The sequence below is a fragment of the Pleurodeles waltl genome, chromosome 9, assembly GCF_031143425.1.
Source record: "Pleurodeles waltl isolate 20211129_DDA chromosome 9, aPleWal1.hap1.20221129, whole genome shotgun sequence".
Lineage (NCBI taxonomy): Eukaryota > Metazoa > Chordata > Amphibia > Caudata > Salamandridae > Pleurodeles > Pleurodeles waltl.
In genome coordinates this window covers 503,025,832-503,048,287 of record NC_090448.1, presented here as the reverse complement: position 1 = coordinate 503,048,287, position 22,456 = coordinate 503,025,832, and the positions used below count along the sequence as shown (strand labels likewise).

The following is a 22,456-nucleotide window of genomic DNA, read 5'->3' as shown; positions in this document are numbered from 1 at the left end:
ACCCTTCTCAGCAGCTGTCCCCTACTATAGAGCTTTTGAATTCCATTGTATCGAATCTCTATTGAACGCACCACATTGTCAGAGCCGGGGACTTTAATGTCCCAATTGAGCCCAATCTTGCTTTTGCTGAGGCCACACAAACTAAAGACTCCATATGGAATATCCCTCCCCATTCCACCCAGATAAACCCCGCTAAAGTTAGCAATAGGGCTCTGCAGATAACAGACCTTATGATACTCCATGGCCTTCTCCCTGGCAATGGGCGTTTTCCTGCAGATACCCCTGCTAGTCCAATTTTCTTTAGGGGGTCTTATATCAGCGTCCTGGACTTTGTCCTTTTCGATCTGAGGGTTTGGCATTACATAAAAGATGTGAGAGTGGGAAATCAGTACACCAGTGACCACGCTTCTCTTCTAGTAGTATATGACAGACAGTTTCTTCTAGGTGCTGTGCCTTTTCCTGATCTTGAACTCACCAATGTCCTGAAGGTGTCTAATAATAAGCGTGGGTGAGATGGGAATCTTTTCAGAACTCTAATAAATTATGGGGCAAACTATGTGCTTTAGTTTCTAGTCATCAGCTCTTTGTTGATCATTCTTCACTCACCTCACTTGAGGTTGTGACCTCACATTTGGATCTTTTTTCAAATCTTAAAAACCTGTTCTTTAAATCTGTTAGGGAAACAGTTCATCAATCATCCAACTCTAATAACAAGTGGTTTGACAAGAGATGTAGAAAGTCCTGACAGAAGCAATAAGAACAAAGGACAGAGATGAAATAGCCAAGGCCAGACATAACTATGCTTCTGTGTGTAAGTCTTGTAAAAACGACTGGGAAGAGGCATTATGGAGAGATTTGGCCCAGGCCGCCAGGCTTTCAGACTCTAAACGCTTCTGGTCGACTGGGAAGAGGCATTATGGAGATATTTGGCCCAGGCCGCCAGGCTTTCAGACTCTAAACGCTTCTGGTCCCTGGTAGCCCGAAAGGACCGAAATCAAAGCCAGAGTGCTACATCCCCCTGAAGTCTGGCTTACCCATTTCAGGGAACTGTATGGCTCCTCATTTGACTGCGAATCTGCAAGCCATGGGGAATTATCACACTTAGATTCGTCCCTGACTACCCTGACACCCTTCTCATTGAAAGAATCAGCGCTTGCCATTACAGCCCAAAAATTAGGGAAGGCACCAGGACCAGATGGTATTCCCTCAGCCTCTTAGACAATTTACAAAAAATCTTTTGTCATCAATTATTAAGTAGGCTAAAAAAATGGATAGAAGATTACCAAGCGCTTAGTCATCTCCAGACGGGGTTTAGAGACAAAGTAAGCACAATTGATCAGGCATTTCATTTTCTCTTAATTAAATGGAAAACAGTCAATGTGGATGCAGGTCATCTTTTTATGGCATTTGTAGATTTGAAATCTGCTTTTGATTTTGTCCCATGCCAAAAGCTATGGGAAGTCATGAGCAGAGCGGGGGTTCCCGGTTCTATGATAAACATAATTAGAGACCTCTATACTGGCAATTGCGCCAGAATCCGTTGGGGGCCGAAAGGTGAACTAACATCGGAGATTCCCACACATCGCGGCGTGAGGCAGGGATGTGTGCTGGCTCCCACACTCTTTCTTTTATTTATAAATGCATGCATTCCTTACCTTTTGAAATGTTCCAATGACACCCCTAGACTGGGAGGACAACAGATCCCATGCCTGTTATTTGCAGACAATACTTTGTTAATATCACAAACGGCGACCAGCCTCTCCAACTTGCTCTCGATGTTTGTGGCCTTTTGCAAAGACCATGGCTTAGAAGTGAACTCTACCAAAACTAAATACATGGTATTTGAGGACACAAGGCACAAAATGAGGAGACATATCTGCTTGGAGGGTGTTACATTGGAAACAGTGGGCGCCTTTGACTATCTAGGGTTAAAACTAGAAGATTCCCATAAATGGCACACCCACTTGCAGAAATCATCGATGTGCTTGAAACAAAGGGTGGGCGGCATTGTAAGATTTGCAGCCCGGTCCCCCAGATTTGCCATTACCCCCCTCCATAGAAATATACAAATCTCAAGCAGGGGGGCTATACGGAGCTGAATTATGGTCCTATTGTAATCAGAAGGACTTAGAAAAAGTGGAAAACTCCTTCTTAAAGATGTTGTTAAGGGTCCCCACTAGCACTCCAACATTGCCAATTCAAATGGATCTAAATCTTTTTTCCATTAGCCATATCGCCGCCCTAAGGCCACTTTTGTATTGGATCCAGATTTGGTCGTCAAACTCCCTCACCGCTTATAGAATTGGGCTGAGTAATCTGGTGAGCACCCGCTCCACTACTAAAATTAAATGGTGCACTTATGTGGAGTGGTTCTTTTCCATCCTTGGGCTGGAGAACTACTGGACAGACCCTTTTTCCATTCCGAAAAATGCCACCCAGATCTTGGAGGACGCTTACTGGTTAAATGTCCAAACATCGTATTTGGCAGTAGCTCCTCTTTCTACCAGGAGTGGCAACTTTCTACAAACCAAATGCCATTACGAGTTCAAGCATTGCATGGACATAATACTCTCTCCATTTGCACATGCTTTCTATATCAGATTTAGAATAGGGTCCCTTCCCTTGTGTACTTAAACCTATAATTGGCCCAATTCAGCTAACAAGTCCAAGTAATGCCCAATGGGTTGCGGGAATGAAGAATCTATCATCCATGTTCTTTTCCAATGCCCCGTGTATACCAAACAAAGGGCTCGCTGGATTATTCCGTTATGTAAATTTATGGGCTTCAGGAACTGCTTACCAGCTTTAATGATACTCAAATCAGATCCATCTGTGCCATTGGCATGTTCCCTGGCAAAAGTTTTTGAATCCATTTGGCATCTTCGACTTGGAATCTTAAAAGGTATATTTCCCCTACGCACATCGGTAGCGGGTAATGTAATCCCAAGTTGGTGCACCATATTGTACGATTAACAATATATCCTAGTCTACGCACCACACTATAGTATCCACTGCAAGCTCCTGATCATATTTGTATATTTATTTAAACCAATACGTATCTTGCTTTGTCTTAAGCTCTCATTGTATTTTAAAGTTATATTTTAAAGGTCAATGTTTTTATGTTTTATCTCTTTTAACATTTTGTATTGTCCTTTTATGGTATATTTTTTACCGAAATTCAGCGGACTGACTGACTACTTCAATACTCTGACATGCACCTTCACATGCCATCGTACTAGGTAGGAAGATCAGAAGATACTCAGCCTTCCAAGTGCTTACATGAGCACACTTCAATCGAATATCCTATTATATGTCACACTATTTTTATCAAGCCTTTTGCTTATCCTCGTAGAGAAATTCTCTCTAGAAAATCCCTTTGTTTTTCTTACTCAATAGGGATTATAATGAATTCTGCCTTCCTGCACAAGAAATCTAATCTGCCCTAATAGTACAAGAGCACAGTTGAGAGCATCTTGCTATTTCATTAGCACCTTCTTCTCGGTTTTAGGACTATCATCTACGTTCTCAGCTGCTTACACAGTGAGCAAAGGCGGATAAATTGTCCACTAAGATGGACTCCTTTTTTCCAAAGCTAGTTGATAAAGTGCGGCTCTCATAATTAATATCATGTTCCCCTTAGTCTGCACTATATCTAATTAGAGTTTTCCATCTTATATCATGTCCTTATTTTTCTGCAGCATATCCAGTTTGGGTTTCCTTACTTCTGACATCTGAACATCTATAGACTGGTGGTCTAATAGCACACATTGACGGCTTCCCCAAAAATGTTTGCTCTGCCCTCTTTCTCTCTCTCATGTGCTTTTAAACACAAGCTCTCTTGCAACTCTATCACACTCACTGTAGGTTTTTCTTTCTCTCATTTTGTGTCTCTGCCTTCTCCCTCTAGCGATTGAGTTTGTACACTCTGCATCATTTGGGTGAAATTATGGTGGATCCAAAATGCTGTTATCCTTATCCATATAACACCCATAATATTTTGAACATTAACCTCCCCTCCTACAAATCCCCCTTCCCTTGATAACTTGTCGATGTGAGTCTCTTCAAAGCATCTCCCTAAGTTATATATTGTGCATTCTCTGTTTTTCCTCCAATTCATGTCATCAATAAGTGTACGGTTTGTGGTCCGCCATTCACGTACTAACAGCTTTACATCTGCCCTCACACGTATCCTCTTCCTACCATGATGATTACCATGATGACTAGCACATGGGTGTGTGATGGCAGAGACCGTCTTGAAAAGCTGAAGAGCAGATGAATCTTTTCTAACCAGCCTTTTTTACATATTGTTACCTCGCCCTGCTCACTAAGGCTCAGGTTTTGTTGTAGAAGTGGGAGAAGATGCCAAGGACAATCATTGTCAGAGGGGCATTAGTTAAAGTGCTTTTTTTTCTTTGTTTATTTTTTTCACATCAATTCTCAGGGTGTTTTATATTTTTTTTCAAAGGCTGAATGGATTGATTGGTGTCTTCATATGGGATAGGAGAAGCCCAAGAATTGGTATAAGGAGGTTGTCTGTCTTTCTCAAGTGATCGGTTTGGACTAGCCCTTTCAGGTTTTAGAGTATATTGTTTGGTGGCCCATTTGTTGAACGGTGCTAGGTATGCTGATTTGAACAAGTGCAAAACTTTTGATAACTCTTTTCTTTGGGTCATCTCATCCTGTTTAGACCCAATATTCCATTGAAGAAGAATTCCCAAAAGGTTATGCACAGTACACATTTGGCTTGTAGAGCTAAGCATAAGCAACTTTGTTGGTGGTTACAAATTCCAAATATTCACACTGAGAGTTCTGCTAAGTGCTTTTGCTCTGGGGTGATGATGAGGGTAGCTTCAATATTGGAGAAATGTAGTCTTGGAAAAGTTTAATGCTGAATGGGGTGCTGATTCCATTAGAAAATACTCAGCTCTGTTTTCCGATATTTTGTAGGCAGCATAAGCTGGTATACTATAGATTACCTCCATTTTAAAGAAACTCTAACCACTGCAAATCGAACAACTCAGGAGGTAGTTGGGGCTCTTTTTTATGTGCAGGTTTGTAAAGAACAGACACAATGGGTGAAATGGCTGAATGCAAAAGGGCCCAACTTCCAGGCCCAATTCCGAATTCTGCAAACCAAATAGACCCAAGCCAATGGGTGAATTTAACTGTGTCCAAGCTGCAGGAAGTTTTAGCCCTTAACTCCAAAGTTTTATGTATCCTAATCTTCGTAAAATGCAATTATATGCCCAATGGATGGTTTATTATACTCCAGCTTTGATACAAATTAATATATCTGAACAATATAACAGATGCCCAGAATCAGACACAGGGTACAAATTTATTTGGGAATGAATGAGTGTTCAAATCTTTTGGACGGATGTGTTGAGAGGGCTCTGGTTTTCTCTGGGGGAATATTATTTGCTGGATGTGAATGCGGTTTTGCCGGGCTGCAAAGCACTAAGGTGGCAGGCGTTGGTGGTATATTGCAATGTTGTTGGCAAGGTCGACTATTACAGCACTATGGAAATCTGCTGAAGCACCAAGGCTGCAAATGTGGCTAGAAAAGGTTAATAAGATTTAGTTAACGGAGCAACTCTATACAAAGCTAGTTGTAAAAGGCAAAAGCTTCACAAGAATTTGGAAACATTTTGCCCCTGCCTCATTTAAACAGGCTTGAAGGAAGATGATAATAAGTGTATAGGAGCTGGGAGAGGTGTGGGTTTAGCTTCCCCCAGCATGGCTGAGTAAAACCTGGCACTTTCAGAAGTATATGTAAGCAGTTATTTTTGCACTTAGCACTCAGCACTTTAGATCTGTATATTGGGCACTTTAGAGAAGGATTTTTTCTTACACTTGACACTTTCAAATTATGTACTAGCTTTCTTTATTAAATAATGATAATGCTGAAATTGATTTATCTGTCATTCTGCCAGTTTAAAGTGTATCTAAGACTATTTACACTTTTCCCCTGGTTGCACTTGCACATTATATTCTGAAGATTGTCTTGATAGGGAACTAGATAATATTTTATTGGAATGCATGGAGTAAGATGTATTTTGAAAATTGTGTGACCCTGAAAGAAACCAAAATAAAAATAACTATATATATATTTTTTTTCAATATTGTGTTTCATTTGTTTGTCAACTTCAATCTGTATTTACACGTATTATAAAGAGAAAAATGCGCTGTACAATTATTTAATTGCATAATATTATTTACCTATACAGGTGCCTGTGAGTAGTAAAGAAGAAAGTTCAGGGAAGATTTCAACCTCAGAGGAGCCAATTAAGCAAGATACATCTTTGCTAATTCATGAAGTGAATACGGTCGAACTAAAAACAACTGAACTGGCAGATTTGGATGGGAGCATTGCAGAACAGCATATCAAACTAAAACCTGGGCTTTCTACCAAAGGAACTAAAAAGAAGAAGATAACTTCAGTGAGCAAGGTAAGACCAAGCAAGGCCAGCTGCTTTCGGACCAGTGACTGATGGTCAAGAGATGGTTTCAGAAGCTGTGTTCACTGTATGCTTTATGTTATGCATGAAAATGAAACTGTATACTAATGCGATAAAACAACAATCACTCTCAGTATATGAGCTAACATACCTGAACTCAGCCACGCTGTCTTTGTAAGGTCCCAATATTATTGGATAATCCTGTGCCTGGAATATGTGTTGTAAAAGGATAAATTCTCCTCAGAATTCTTTGGGCCCAATTCATTCATGTAAACTTTAGCCTACATTTACTACTTTTGGTTATTCCCAAAAGTAAAGCAATGAGTAATAACTTTTCGGGCGCAGAGTCTCCAGCCCAAGTGCTGAGACCCCGCAACCAATGCGGAGACTCCACCCTTGTAAAGTTACTACTCATAACTTTACCTTTATGAATACCCAGAAGTAGTAAACTTAAACTAAAGTCTGGTTTACCTGTGTGAATTGAGCAACCAGCATATAGTACAAGTGATCTGCTGCCACCTCAAGCTTCCCATTTCGTAACTTAATACTAATTTGTGTCTTATGTAGTGCTAAGTAACCCACATTGCCATTTCTTAGTGCTAAGAAACAGATGTTGTTATTACCAAACGTATCAACTTAGTTTGCCATCTATCGATGAATGGACGACTGAGTCTGCCTTGCTGGAGTCAGTTGAAGATGCCCCACCCACCACATTTTGCCAGTGGTAAGCATTTAGCTCACAGCACAATGTTCCCAGCATTATATAAGATGTGAGTCTCTTACACCAAGAACTCCAATTTAATAGCATAGGCATTGTGCTGCCATTATAACTTATAAAAAGTTGTTTGTTTCAACTGCAAGAGCATTAATGCAGGAGCATGCCTTATTTGCCTGTGGAAGCCTCCCTTAAAATCTAGCCATAGCTTCCTAATAACAGTACTTTTGGTATTAAACATCAGGAACGTGATGGCTGTAGCTAGTAGCACTCATGGTTAGGTAAAAAGTAATAGCAAATACATTTCTCTTGAGGTTCAACAGGGACAGGCCACATCTTCATGCTGAGCGATATGGACTCTTCTTTTAGTATTGACACCACTCATTGCCTGTTCACAAGAGTACTATCTTAGGTCGAGGAGGAGAATGCCACTGTAGATTGAGTTTCAGAGTACTTTGCAGGGTCTTGTCTATTTCCAGTGTATGACTAGCAGTGGCCTATTTTTGTGTTCCCCATCTTCCACTGTGCAAGGACATTAATCACCAGCACCCGGAAGGCTCCATAGCGACCATTTCACATAATGACAGTGCCCTGCAGAAGGCTGAGTTCCCACTGAGAGCCAGTGAAGTGAAGAAACATTTGTTTTTCACAAGCAGTTGTTTTGCCTTCATTTACAAAGTCCAATGGGCCCCTGCATACTGACTAGAATAGAAAAAACAGAGTACTGTACGATCACCTAAATATTTTTACATTTTGGAATGCTACAGATGTCTATGTCTGCCAGCAACAAAGAAGACATTACAGAGAGTAATCTGCTTTTGGATCAAGATACTTCTTCACCACTTCAAGAATTCATAAAAACTGAAATGGAAGAAACAGAACAGGGATATTTGGACAAAATAGGTGGGCAACCCACCAAAGCAGAGCCTGAGGTTGCATCAAAAGAACCTAATATGGAGGAGGATCCATTGAATGAGGTGGTGCCAGTTGTTTTTGAAATCATGGCTAATGCTGAAGAGATGCAGTCTGTTAAACTATCTGAGGTATGTGTAAATGTTAATGCTGCTCTAGCTCACTAGTCATGTTTTTTTTAATTTGGGCTAAAGAATCCCTAAACATACATTATCAGGGTACAGAAAGTCACCTAGGGGGTCCTTAAACATTTGCTAAATCCTACTAGGTGATTAAGCCATTACATAACTATGTACTGTATGGAGTCAGAGTTAGTGTATCCCCCAATACTACATGGTGTCCTGCTCATGAGGGGATAAAGGATATCATGTGGCCTTACCACCCTCCTCTGTTACTCAAAAAACACCTTGCAAACTTATCCATTTCATAGGGAAACTGAGACAATGCTTTCTAACACTGCCGTTTTGCCCTGAAATAATTAAAATCAAACATAATTTGCCCTGTTAAAAGCCTGGATTTGCTGTCACCTTTCCTAAGTGCAATGCACTAATTACACCCCCCCAACCCGCAACCGAGAAGAAAACAGGGAATGTTACTAATTTTTCACTCAACACATTTTAAATGCCTGCAGCAAGATAATTCCACTGTTGAGATTGACCAAGATGAACCAAAGAACTGATGGCCTCATTTAAAGTTCGACAGACTGGTATTACTCTGTCAGGGTGATAGAGTACAGTAAAGTACTGTGCCACCCAGAAGGGGTACCTGCCACCCAAATTTTGAGATCTCCTCCGGCCCAGCAAACATCTCTTCAATTTACAGGAATCGCCCTCACTGTGGTTCCTGTAAATTCCATGAAAGTTTGACAGACGGCTCTGTCAACATGATAGAGCCCTGCAACAAAAAAAACCCACAATCATCCCCTAACCATGGGGGAGTGTCACTTACGGTGTGGGGTCATTTTACAGTTTTCACTGTTCCTTACCACCGGGTTTTACCACTCAGTGACTGACAGTGGAAACTGGCCATGTGCCGACTTGCTTTTAATAGGGAAACAGACAAACCCTGTATGTCTTTTGCAACAGAGTACCCTAACCGCCAAACTATAAATGAGAACTTTAACGTTTTTAAATTCCATGGTGGGATTACCAACATTTACCAGAGTTCACAAGCTTTTCTACAGGCAAAAGTAAACACTGTTTTTAACAGGAACCACTGCAAAACCATCTGTGTCAAAATGTATGAGTGAGATTCAAGAGCAAATACATCAGAGGCCACAAGGACAGATGACTTTTTATTTTCTCTCAGAAAAATACACACAACACCCATTAGAGCCCACCAAAATAACTACATGAATCAAAATAATTGGCAACTTTCCTAATGTATTTAGGGGCATATTTATACTCTGTTTGCGCCGGAATTGCGTTGTTTTTTTTTACGCAATTTCGACGCAAAACTAACTCCATATTTATACTTTGGCGTTAGACGCGTCTAGCGCCAAAGTCCACGGAGTTTGCGTCATTTTTTAGCGTGGACACCTACTTTGCGTTAATGATATGCAAGGTAGGCGTTCCCGTCTAAAAAATTGACTCCAAGGCATGTGCGCCGTATTTACACTCCCGGGCAAAATTCACGCCCGGGAGTGGGCGGGTCAAAAAAAATGACGTACAGCCGCTTTTGTGCCGTTTTTTAGCGCCTGGAAAAGGCAGGCGTTAAGGGACCTGTGGGCTCTGAAGGAGCCCAGAGGTGCCCTCCCATGCCCCCAGGGACACCCACTGTCACCCTTGCCCACCCCAGGAGGACACCCAAGGCTGGAGGGACCCATCCCAGGGAAGTAAAGGTAAGTTCTGGTAGGTATTTATTTTTATTTATTTTTTAGGCATAGGGGGGCCTGATTTGTGCCCCCCTACATGCCACTATGCCCAATGACCATGCCCAGGGGGCAGAAGTCCCCTGGGCATGGCCATTGGGCAAGGGGGCATGACTCCTGTCTTTGCTAAGACAGGAGTAATTTCTATGGGGGTTCGAAAAAAATGTCGCAAATCGGGTTGAGGCGAAAAATTTGCCTCAGCCTGACTTGCCCCATTTTTTGTCGCCCAAGCTCCATATCCCCCTCGCCGGCGCTGCCTGGTGTACGTCGTTTTTTTCTCACGCACACCAGGCAGCGCCGGCGGCTAACGCCGGCTAACGTCATTGAATAAATACGGCGCCCGCATGGCGCTTCAGAATGGCGTTAGCCGTCGCTAATTTTTTTGGCGCAAAACTGCGTTAGCGCAGTTTTGCGTCAAAAAGTATAAATATGGCCCCTAGTGCATGACTAACAGCAATTAGAAGTCAGCGCAACCCTGAACTGAGCTAATTATGTAATGTGAAAATAAAATTATTTCTGTTCTTTGATTGGAGACAATAATCCGAAAATAGTCTATTTATGATTGGCAAAACAGAATGTAATACACAGAACCAAATGCAGTGATTGTATAAGAAATGTATTAAATACCAAATGCTTACTCAAAAGTGACCCGTTTCCAATGGTCATTTGTTATGACACTTTTAGAATGGCCATTGTTGAGATAGACATCGGAAATAGTCCATCCTTTTTCTATCGAGGCTCACCTTGTCACTGTCTGGGCCTCTCCAGCATCAAGAATCATTTAGGTTCTAGTCCCACAGTCAAACCTACCAATCGGCTTTGTTATGGTGCCAACATTTAATGCGATTTATTAGCACTGTGTATCACATGATATATGTGTGTTCATGGACACACCTAGGGACTGATTTATACTTTTTAGCACCGCATTTGGGTAATTTTTTGACGCAAAAGAGGCGCAAACTTTTGTGCCGCTTTTGCATCAAAGAACGACGTAAATGCGGTGCTAAAAAGTATAAATCAGGCCCCTAATGTCTGCACTTTTCTACGGGAATCTTAAAGTAATCTTTTAAATTCTGCCTTGGCTGAGTATGTGAATGCAGCCTTGTCTTCGTAGATAACTGGTAGTGTTGCCAGATATGTGTTCAGTAGATATGAAGTACTGGCCTTCTAATTGAAAAGATCAAAATAAATCTTATTTGAAAAAATTAAAGGAAACTCTCGTGTGAGAGACATGAAGATATAAAGATGTTGAATTAAATAAATAGGTTTACTTCTCACAAGGTTAAAAGAGAACACCCTGCCTTTCCTCTCTGAAGCTGTCGACATGTTTAAGGCATATCCAAGAAATCATATTTATCATTACTTTCAAATCCCATCATTCATCAACACTGAATATCCATTAGACATCACATTACCTTGGATTGTTTCTGTGCTGGACATGATGAGACTATTTCCTATTTTCGCTTCTTATGGAATTATCAATCAATCTGATCTTCTATGGAAGAAACAAACTGAGTTTGAGTCACATACCTCTTGTTTGCTTACTGTGCTAATTATGTCTGATACTTTCACCAAACTGAACATTTTCTATACATCGAACCATAAAATATAAAAAAAAATTCAGTTAGTGCAGGTGCCTTTCATTGCTTAATGTTTACCGACGTGAGCCGAAATAGTAAGGTAGAGTAGCATACTCATGTCACAGGACAGTTCAAATCTTCCCAGTGTACCTCATAAAGTGCTAGTATACCTCTCTGAACCATTCCCAGCTGCGTCATAACTTGAATTACTGTCCTAAAAGAGCAGGTGGCCAGAACATAGAGGGCAAGCAGTGGCCAGGCCCTTATGCTCAAACATTATCCCTCACCCACATTCAGCGAAAAACAAGGGCTCTGTGTTACTTTAACACCTCTGTTCCATTTTGGTTTGTCCCTGATTTCCTGTGGAAATTATAACAGTCCTCCTAGTATCACTGTACCTCAGTTCAAATATACCTGGTTTGATGATGGCCCATAAAAACCCTGAACTGAAACACACTTAATGGATTACCACCCTCCCTGAAAACCCCAATTCAAAATAAATATTAAAGTCACATCAACCCTCCACTACCATCACTACACATGGTCGTTAAGGTAACAACTGACAATTGTCCACTACTGCAGAGAATGAATGATCTCTTAACTGTTCAGTGATAAATTACTAAATATGGAATCCACCTGCCTTATCATTGGATTATATTTTGTTTGGGTTGACTTTTTTCTCTTTATTTCCACCTTCCAGTATCTTATAATAAACTGGTCATTATTGACAGATCTTTCCAAAAGGGCTGTTTTAGATTTTAGCGAACAAGGTACTCCACTGTCACACCCTGAGAGAAAGATCCTAGGGTGTGGAGGTCAGTAGATTTTTTGTTTTTCAGTAGCAAAGTTCCTCTTTGGATGTTAGTTTTTGAAAAGCAAAAACAAATGGTGTGCAACTGCTTGAAAGAGTGGCCGAAAAACAAACTTGTGGGTCCTGCCGAGGAACCACTATGGCAGTAGTTCCTCATCACCTCTGAGCCGGCTTTGGTCACTAAATATAGCTGTCAGTAGTCTTCCAGGGTGGCAGAGGTCCATTATCTGGCAGAGAAGCGAGGCACCTCCTCAAACTGTACCTTGGCCCCTTCCAGCCATTTAGGTATAGAAGATACCTAACACTTTGATTTGCTGTTCATCATTTCTCGTTGTTTTCAAATGCTCAGAGTGTGAGCTATGCATGGGAATGTACTGGTAAGTGTTTTAACAGAGTTCCACTATTTATCTTCCAATCTGCTTTAAATTTATTTCAAGAATGTCCCTTTTCCCATCCAGTCTTTGCATTAATTTACAAACTTCAACCTGCTATTAAATAGTTGCATTGAATGATAAAAATGAGAAAAAGTACAGTATGGTTATATAACTACTTTGGAATTTTGAAAAACTACAGGCATCACTCGGCAAAAAAGAAGAAACATCTGGAAGCGTTTTACCCCCAGAGGATTTAATTAATCATGAAGCATCCTTGCTGAAAGTCAAAACCCTTAATGTTGAAATGGAGTTGATTAACCAGGAAGATTTTGTTGGAGGTCATAAAGACCAGAACATGAAACCAAAACACGAATTTTCTCGCAAAGGTGCTAAAAAAATGAAGGTTTCTACAGCAATTAAGGCGAGGCCGGATTCTTCTGAAATGGTGATTAATGTCTAAAAGATACATTCTGACAAAATATTTAGGTATTTTTTTAACAAAAAGTGATGGAGCATGTGCCAACAGAGAGGTCATCATTAGTGCCACGCTTAAAATATCTACACCCTTGATATAGCAAAGACCTTTCAAGTGGCAAGATATTCTATGACCTTTTAGTGTACATCTTCATAACATTGTTTTACTTTGAGGTGATAACATTTTCTGAATAGGTCTTATTAAGGGGATAATTTAATCCATGTAGTATATTCTGATTTTTCAATGCTGACCCACTCTACCTAGTGCCTCTCCTATTCGTAGGCCCTAAATTCAAATAGTAGGTGTAATTTCCTCCCACAACATCACACCTGAAATCATTCCTTAATAGCTGCCACCATTTATGTTTATCTACTTCGAAATATTCACCTGATGAAATGTTGTCATTCTCTTACAGTTCAAAATATACTTGATGTTTTGCTGAACTCACTCTTACTTCATGACATAACAATGTTTCGCCTCCTTCCAGCTTCCAAGCCATGATCCTAACCCTCTACCATTTCCACATTCATGCTTCCACCCCTTATGCCCCAATGTTTCCACATTCATAGACAGTTTTAAACATGTGTTATCACTGTGCTTCTCACACACATTGACATATCCTACTTTCAGAATATGCTTCAGGTCCTGGTGCACGCTTCTAAGCAAAGATTAGTAGACAGTAAAAGCCAAAGCGAACAACCAGTATAAGATTGCAGGGGACGCTGTGTTCTCCCGAGTGGATAATGGACCATTATTTAAAACCATTACATAGGTTGGACCGGTCCTGATGGATATTGAGATGTTCTTTAAATTGTGGTTCCATAGATGGAGAAAGCCTTTTGTTTATTTATTTACCATTTTTCTCTTCTTGTCTTCCACTCTGATTTTGTCTAGCTGCAGCTGTGAGGAAAGCCACTGTCAATTTTGAGCTTGTCAGCCAGCAAGGCAAAAGGTGCCAGTTATGTCTGTTTGGTAACTAATGTAGTGGGTTTTGGAGATGGTGCAGACATGCAGGGGGAGAGTGGGGACTTTCTTTTGCGCTGGGTGGCATGGTAGATAATAGCAAAGCCTGTGTAATCCTACTATAATTTACTTTTGATTGAATAACATCTCAGCTCACAATATGGAAGAAATGGCAGCTATTAAACATGATATGTTGCCACTAGTCAAGGCAATGAGATTAAGACTGAGATAGAAACAACACAACAGGGAGCCTTGGGCAAGAGACTTACAGAGACGATTGAAGTAAAACATGAGTTTTCTCAAGAAGAACCAAAAACAGAACTAGGCATTTCAATGAGTGCGGTAGTGCCAACAGTTTCTGAAAACGTGCTTGAATTTCATGAAGATGTGCTGGGCAAGGAGGTATGTTGAGCAACTGAGCACATAAAATGAAGGTGAACTGTGCATAATATGGGTATAGAAAGACACCCAGGACTTTTACAGACATTTTTCGAGTGCATTGGAAAGGCCAAGGAACTTTGATGAGAACCATTTCATTGTTTATAATGCAGGATGTCCTGTCCCTGACAACTCAAAGCGTTACTCATTCCAATTTCCCTGAAAAATGCACCTTGTGTTCGTAGTTTCTTAATTCATAGTCTATCTGTCCTAAAATAAAATAAATAATACTGGGTGCCGCACCTACATTAAAAAAAACACATAAGACTTTGTGTGGATCATATTTCTTCCCAGAATGGGAAATAACCAGACAGAACAGTGTACCAGATCCTTTTATGTATGATTTTTTGCGATTCCAGGGAGAAAACTGCTGATGTTTCTTGTCTGCTCTGAGCAGGCAGAAGGTGTCAGTTGGAGGGCTGGTGGGGGTTTGGGAGGTGGGTGGAGTGGGCTAGGGAATGCTTGAGTCTATCTGGGGGAGTCTTCACACCACAGCACACATAACAATAGTCCTCAAAGGACAGCTTTTGTGGAGGAAGGTAATCCTTCCTGCAGACAAATGACCCTGCCTACAATGCAGGTACCCTGGCACCATGGTGCAAGAGTGCATGCATTTGCACTAGACAGCCAGAAATGCACCAGTGTAGGGAGATAGAGGAACAGCTTCATATCTTTGCAAACATGGCGCAATTCGGCTCCCTCCCATTCATACAGTGTAGTGCAGTAACTTGCCTTGCTACATTGCGTGAAATCTGGGCCCTAGTGTCTTTCTACTCATGCCGTACTGCCTTTAATTAGCTGCGTAGCTTATGTTGGTTGTGACTTTTAAGCATGGTCTTTGATTTACCACAATCCACAATGCCAGGTGTAGCAGAAGAAAAATCACATGGCCTTTGCCCTTTATGACCACACTAAAAGTAACAGTATATGACTCAATACTCTGAAGGCAACACAAGAAACAGTCACATGACATCTGACTCTAATATCACAGTATGCAATACTTCTATAATTTAGCAATTAAAATAATTACCAGAGTAGTAAAATAACAAAAACTTTATTAAAGCATACTGATGTTTAATTTAGTTGCTACCCATATTTTAATTAGAGTGATATCACAATATGACAAGAGATGCAGCCAGGAAATATCAGGAGTACTGCCATTGCACAGCTAGGTGTCGTCAGGATACCCTGGATTGTCATCATAAGCATAATAATGGCCTTGTATGCTATAACACACCCTCAAAAGACCAATCACAGATTCAGAGAATCAGGCACTGTCATGCCCCCAGACACAGTCTCAAAATACCCTGTCTTAGCATCAAAAATGCAGCAACAACTATACAGTGATTAATTCAAAATCACAGGTGCATCCACAAATATCCAGTGACAGCCTTGAGAAAAAAAAACTGAGCCTCAAAAACCCAATTACAGGAGCAAATGTCCAAGCACAACTATTAAACCATATAAGGTCTTATATAGCCAGGTACAGTCTTAAATGAGTAGATACTAGAATAATTTTCATGCTGCCATTCCGCAAAGAACATGCCATCCTTTTCCATCAGAGGTTCCTACAGTTCTTGCAATTGCATTTCTATGGCAATACCAGTATTTCTTAACATGGCTGAGAAACTTCATGTGGCTATAACAACATTTGTACAATTTTGCCGGTACACTTTAAGGAACAGTTCCACTAGTTTTTGTCAATTCTAATGTGCTTCATCGGGAAGTACCAGTATTTCCCTTCATGGCATCTATACTTCATGGGACAGCACCAGTATTTCTTACTGTGACATGAATATGTCATAGGATAGTACAATCATTTGTTAACCTGTGCTAAAATGCCTATTAAGACAATCTTCAAAGTTGTCATAAGGGCTGCTACACTTTATGGGACAATACCAGCAATTGTCCTGTGGACTACTGCACCTCAAGACAACATGGCCTCCCCTAAAAGTAGTAGTGCACAAGGCAGGTAACAGTCCCTGACTTAATAGCTTTAATGGCTTCATGGTTGGGTTGAGTCTCACATAGAGGAATTATGTTTTTTGGGTAAAAATTTAATTTTTAGTCCTTAACCTGAAATGCACATTTGTGTGGACCGTTGGACCCTGTAATCAAAGGAGAAATGTGGCATAATATATTAAATTCCAGATGAAGCTGATCATTTATCCCCTACAAAATGTAGTTTTCTTGGGAGATGGAGGGACATATTATTAAATATATAAATACATTTCACCAATCGGGAATCAGGAGACTCCTTGGACATCAGGCAGAGTTAGGCTAATAATTCCTCTTTCCAAAGTATCTACACACCCTACAAACATACACACTTGTCATCCCTCTTTTACCCCTCCTACCAGCACCCTTTAAGTATGTAGTCCAAAAGGAATGCATCCGCATTGGTGCCTTTCTACCCAGTCTACCTATGTATTATGTATGTTGCGATTGGCAAATACATGGCACTGCCTCGCCAAATCCTGGGAGTCTTGTTCACACTCCTCTCTTCTGAATGACACTGTCTGCTGTGGTGCATTTGTCTACTGCCAGGACTGAGCTAAATGAAATTGTAAAATGTGTGTTTTGGAATGACTACTCCAGAAGGTCTGATCTGTACCAGCTTGTCTGTATTAAGGGAGGAGACACCAATGATTGTGCTTACTGCTGGGTGATACAAGTGGGGACCAGGCCCAGGTAGTCAAGAAGGGCAAATATCCTGTCCTTTTCTAATTTTTCAATTAAGGCACTTAGGTGAGATTTTAGACATCTCTGGGTTCCAGACTTGCTTTCACACAGCAGTCACACAGCATTAGTGAAAAGACACAGTGGAAAGAGAAAAGCTGCATAATGAGTTATATTACTGAGCACACACCCAGGTATTGCTTAAAATAAAAAATTATGTTTTACCAGATGGGCCAATACAGGGACAGTTTTTGTTGGGTAAGAGTGAAGGATAACATACACGAGTCTTCAGCACTATTATTACTTCCTCTTGCTACCATATCATTGACTAGTATCACAAGATAGATACAACTTAACAGGTGGGTTATTTTTGATTTTGATATTTACAAACCTTACAGGATAGGTCAGAAATTAAACACTTGTCATTGAAATATAGTAAATCTGCAGGTCAGGACTTTGAATATACAAGACTTCCCCAAGAGTATATACTCAAGTATTTAAGTGTTTGTTTATCTGATGTGGTTTGAGCGACGACTTCAAACTGGTGAAAGAAGTGGACATGTTGCCATGCAGAAGAAGGCAATTCCCTAAGAAGACAAGTGTACATATTGATTTTTTTGGCATTTGGGACTTACAGGATAATGGACCTTTTGCAGGGAAAGGAGAGAGTTCCACATGGTTTGCCATTATATTATTCTGGTTTAAGTTAGGTAACTGTTTTTTTTCTTTTTCATTCAACCTTCTATTAGACTATAATTTAGTATTTTCATTCCTTTCAATTGACACTGGATGAGCTCACCAGAAATTGCTAATGAGCATGAAACCTTGTTCTGTTTGCAGCATGAAACAAATGGGGTAAACGTCTCCATTGGGTTCCACTAAGATTGTACATTCCTCCATGGTTTCTAGTGTACCTCATATCTCAAAATACTGTAGCCTAATGGAAATACTGATCATCTCCCAAAAAACTGTAGTATAATGGAAAGGCAGATTAGTGCACAGGGATTAGTAATCAGTGAGAACTTTCAATTTAGCGTCAAAGTAAGCTGTTGTTTGTACATCTATACATTCATGGTTTTGTCCATTCACATTCATTTAGCAGACTATATGCTATGCAACACTAATAGAAGTCTAAAAAAGGCTCAGTATAAATAATTACAATTTTTTCGATTTTCAAAACTACAGGTGCCTCTCAGCAAGGAAGAAGAAACTTCTGAGTTCATATCAACCTCAAAGGATTCAGATACACAAGACACTTCTACACCAGTTTGTGAATCATTCAAGGTTGAAACTGAAACCATTGCACAGGAAGGTTTAGACAGGAGACCTGGGGAAGCCATAGAAGCAACATCTGATATTACTCTTCAAGAATCTGAAAAGGATGCTTTAGTGAGCAAGATCACCACAGTTGTCACAGAACTAGTGACTGATGCTCAGGAGAGAATAACAGCCAAACCATCCAAGGTATGTCTAAATTTTAATTCAAAGTTCACCTCCCAAACAGAGTTAGCCATTAGTACTTGGGCTAAAGAACATGCAACAATAGATGATTGGGATTCAGCTAGATAATCCAAGACAACTTTGCTGTGTGGCTCTAAATAAACAGTGAACTCTGGGTTAAGGCCATCAATTGATTTTGTATCACTTTGGATTGAAATTAAACTTCTCATCAATGTAGCTGACATTTTAGTTTTTTGTTTGGGTGAATTTTATAACTGTGAAGATGGGAACAGCAAGTCTCTGGTTAGAACATTGAGAAAGCTTGAGCTTCAGTACAGGCTTTGGAAGAGTGATTCAGAAAATGACTCAGTGTCATGGAAAGGGAAATATGTCGCTACAGGTTTTACCAGAAGGAATTGCGTGGATGATAGTTAGGATTATGAGAGATTCGATAGATACTCAGGTGATTATTAAGGAGAGAAGTCACAGATATGGACTCAGACAACAGCTAGAGGTTAATGGTGCCATAGTGAAATTAGCAGCATGTGCTGGACATACTATGAACAACTGTACTCACAAATAGAGACAATGACTATTTTGACAAAGTCATATTGAGGAAGTATCAACCCAGACAGTAGAAGAAGTTATGGCAGCACCATTAGGTTGGCCTATACTTTAAAGCATTCAGATTCTGGTGCTTTAACACTGGTCTTTGATCATCATTAGTGGCCATCTGGAGACGATATATGGAAGTATTAAACAATGGAAAACAGCTCTCATATTGACAGAATATTTCATTTCTATTTTCTTATGTCTGGAAAGGATCGCAGTACTCCATGCCAAGTTTGTTGGAATACGGCCTGATGCATCCTCATTGTGGCCCTTCTAACCAGTCTACCTGTGTATCATGTATGCTGCTGTTGGCAGCTACATGGCACTGCCTTTCCAAATCCTGTGAGTCTTGTTCGCACTCCTCTCTTCTGTGTGACACTGCCTACTGTGGTGCATTTGTCTGCTGCCAGGACTGAACTAAATGATACGGTAGAATCTGTGTTTTGGCATGACTACTCCAGAAGGTCTGATCTGTACCAGCTTGTCTGTATTAAGGGAGGTGGCACCAATGATTGTGCTTACTGCTGGGTGATACAAGTAGGCACCAGGGACCAGGTATTCAAGAAGGTCAAATATCCTGTTTTTTCTAATTTTTCAATAAAGGCACTTAGGTGATCTTTTAGACACCTCTGGGCTTCAGACTTGCTTTCACACAGCAGTCACACAGCATTAGTGAAAAGACACAGTGCAAAATGAAAAGCTGCAACATGTGTTATATTACTGAGCACACTCCCAGGTCTTGCTTAAATTGAAAGAGAATCTTTTTACCAGATGGGCCAATACAGGGACAGTTTTTGTTGCGTAAGAGTGAAGGATAACATACACGACTCTTCAGCACTATTATTACTTCCTCTTGCTACCATATCATTGACCAGTATCACAACGGTAGATAAAACTTCATAGGTGGATTGTTTTTCATTTAGATTTTTGCAAACCTTACAGGATAGCTCAGAAATTAAACACTTGTCATTGAAATATAGTTAATTTGCAGGGCAGGACTTTGACTATACATGACTTCACCAAGAGTATATACTCAAGTGTTTGCTTATCTGATGTGGTTTGAGCAACGACTTAAAACTGGTGAAAGAAGTGGATATTTTGCCATGCAGAAGAAGGGAATTCCCTAAGAAGACAAGTATAGATATTGTTTTTTTTTTAATTTGGGACTTACAGGATAATGGACCTTTTGCAGTGGAAGGAGAGAGTCCCACATGGCTTGCCGTTATATTATTCTGGTTTAAGTTAGGTAACAGTTTTTTTCTTTTACCATCAACCTTCTATTAGACTATAATTTAGTATTTTCATTCCTTTCAATTGACACCGGCAGAGCTCACCAGAAATTGCTAATGAGCATGAAAACGTGTTCTGTTTGTGCAGCATGGAACAAGTGGGGTAAACGTCTGCATTGGGTTCCACTAAGATTGTACATTCCTCCATGGTTTCTAGTGTACCTCATATCTCAAAATACTGTAGCCTAATGGAAATACTGATCATCTCCCAAAAAACTGTAGCATAATGGAAGGACAAATTAGTGCACAGGGATTAGTGAACTTTGAGAACTTTCCACTTATCACCAAAGTAACCTATTGTTTGTACATCTATACATTCATGTTTTGTCCATTCACATTAATTTAGCAGATTATATGCTATGTAACACTAACGGAAGTCTAAAAAAGGCACTGTATAATTAAATACAATTTTTTCGATTTGCAAAAACTATAGGTGCCTCTGGGCAAGGAAGAAGAAACTTCTGAGTTCATATCAACCTCAAAGGATTCCGATAAACAAGACACTTCTACACCAGTTTGTGAATCATTCAAGGTTGAAACTGAAACTATTGCACAGGAAGGTTTAGACAGGAGACCTGGGGAAGCCATAGAAGCAACATCTGATATTACTCTTCAAGAATCTGAAAAGGATGCTTTAGTGAGCAAGATCACAACAGTTGTCACAGAACTAGTGACTGATGCTCAGGAGAGAATAACAGCCAAACCATCCAAGGTATGTCTAAATTTTAATTCAAAGTTCACCTCCCAAACAGAGTTAGTCATTAGTACTTGGGCTTAACAACATGCAACGATAGATGATTGGGATTCAGCTAGAGATTTCAAGACCACTTTGCTGTGTGGCTCTAAATAAACAATGAACTCTGGGTTGAGGACATCAATTGATTTTGTATCACTTTGGATTGAAATTCAACTTCTCATCAATGTAGCTGACATTTTAGTTTTTTGTTTGGGTACATTTTAAAACTGTGGAGATGGGAACAGCAAGTCTCTTGTTAGAACATTGAGAAAGGGTGTGCTTCAGTACAGGCTTTGGAAGAGTGATTCAGAAATTGACTCAGTGTCATGGAAAGGGAAATATGTCGCTACACCTTTTCCCAGAAGGAATTGCGTGGATGATGTTTGGGATTATGAGAGATTCGGTAGATGCTCATGTGATGATTAAGGAGAGAAGTCACAGATATGGACTGAGACAACAGCTAGAGTTATCAAATGTGAAAATGCAGATGACCAACATTATTAGGTGGATTATTAGCTTGCATAGAATCCTAATCAACACCCAATCTGACAGATGTGTAAATTGACTAAAAAGACTTGATGAAAAGTACTTTGGAATCATCTGCAAAGTGTCCTCCTTTCTCCAAACTTGCAAAAACAATTTGATACTCCACAGTCATGGTGGTGAGAATAGGTAATTGTTCTCGGGTTGCCCATCTATTGCTTCACAAGTATGCACAGTTGCAAAATGTATAGTGCGATTTATTTCCTGAAAATCTATGGGGGCCAGATATGTAAGTTCATTCCATCAAGAAGGGGGAGTGAGTTACTATTGACATGGAGGGAGAATGATACAGTGGCCTGGAACTGGTGAGGGGCCAGTAAGGCTCCCATTTCTCGATGATATTTGTTGATCTTGGATTAAATGGGAGCCCACTTCAGGTTTGGACCCCCTATCCAATGATCCTGTGGCCTGGCACTATGTGCCAGGCCACAGGGGCCTGTTTCTTTCACATGGCAATATTATTGAAAGACATGTTTGCCACAAGGATTCAGTAAATGGTGAAGGCAACTGAAAATAAGTACGCACAATAACAGAATGTTGCTTCATAGCTGCTAGAATCCA

At 40.2% G+C, this 22,456-nt stretch overlaps 1 protein-coding gene across 9 annotated transcripts in view; it reads left to right on the top strand.

Moving 5' to 3' along the window:
• Nucleotides 1–22,456, top strand: part of SYNE2 (spectrin repeat containing nuclear envelope protein 2) — a 1,823,309-nt gene that overhangs the window by 709,452 nt on the left and 1,091,401 nt on the right. For 7 of the 9 annotated variants that reach the window (XM_069207355.1, XM_069207357.1, XM_069207360.1 and 4 more), the window contains exons 68-72: nt 6,228–6,449; nt 7,941–8,216; nt 12,920–13,165; nt 18,461–18,739; nt 21,050–21,328. In XM_069207355.1, the coding sequence (XP_069063456.1) occupies nt 6,228–6,449; nt 7,941–8,216; nt 12,920–13,165; nt 18,461–18,739; nt 21,050–21,328 (1,302 nt within the window). The remainder of the gene's footprint in view (nt 1–6,227; nt 6,450–7,940; nt 8,217–12,919; nt 13,166–18,460; nt 18,740–21,049; nt 21,329–22,456) is intronic. The other 2 variants (XM_069207359.1, XM_069207362.1) reach the window with 2 other exon arrangements.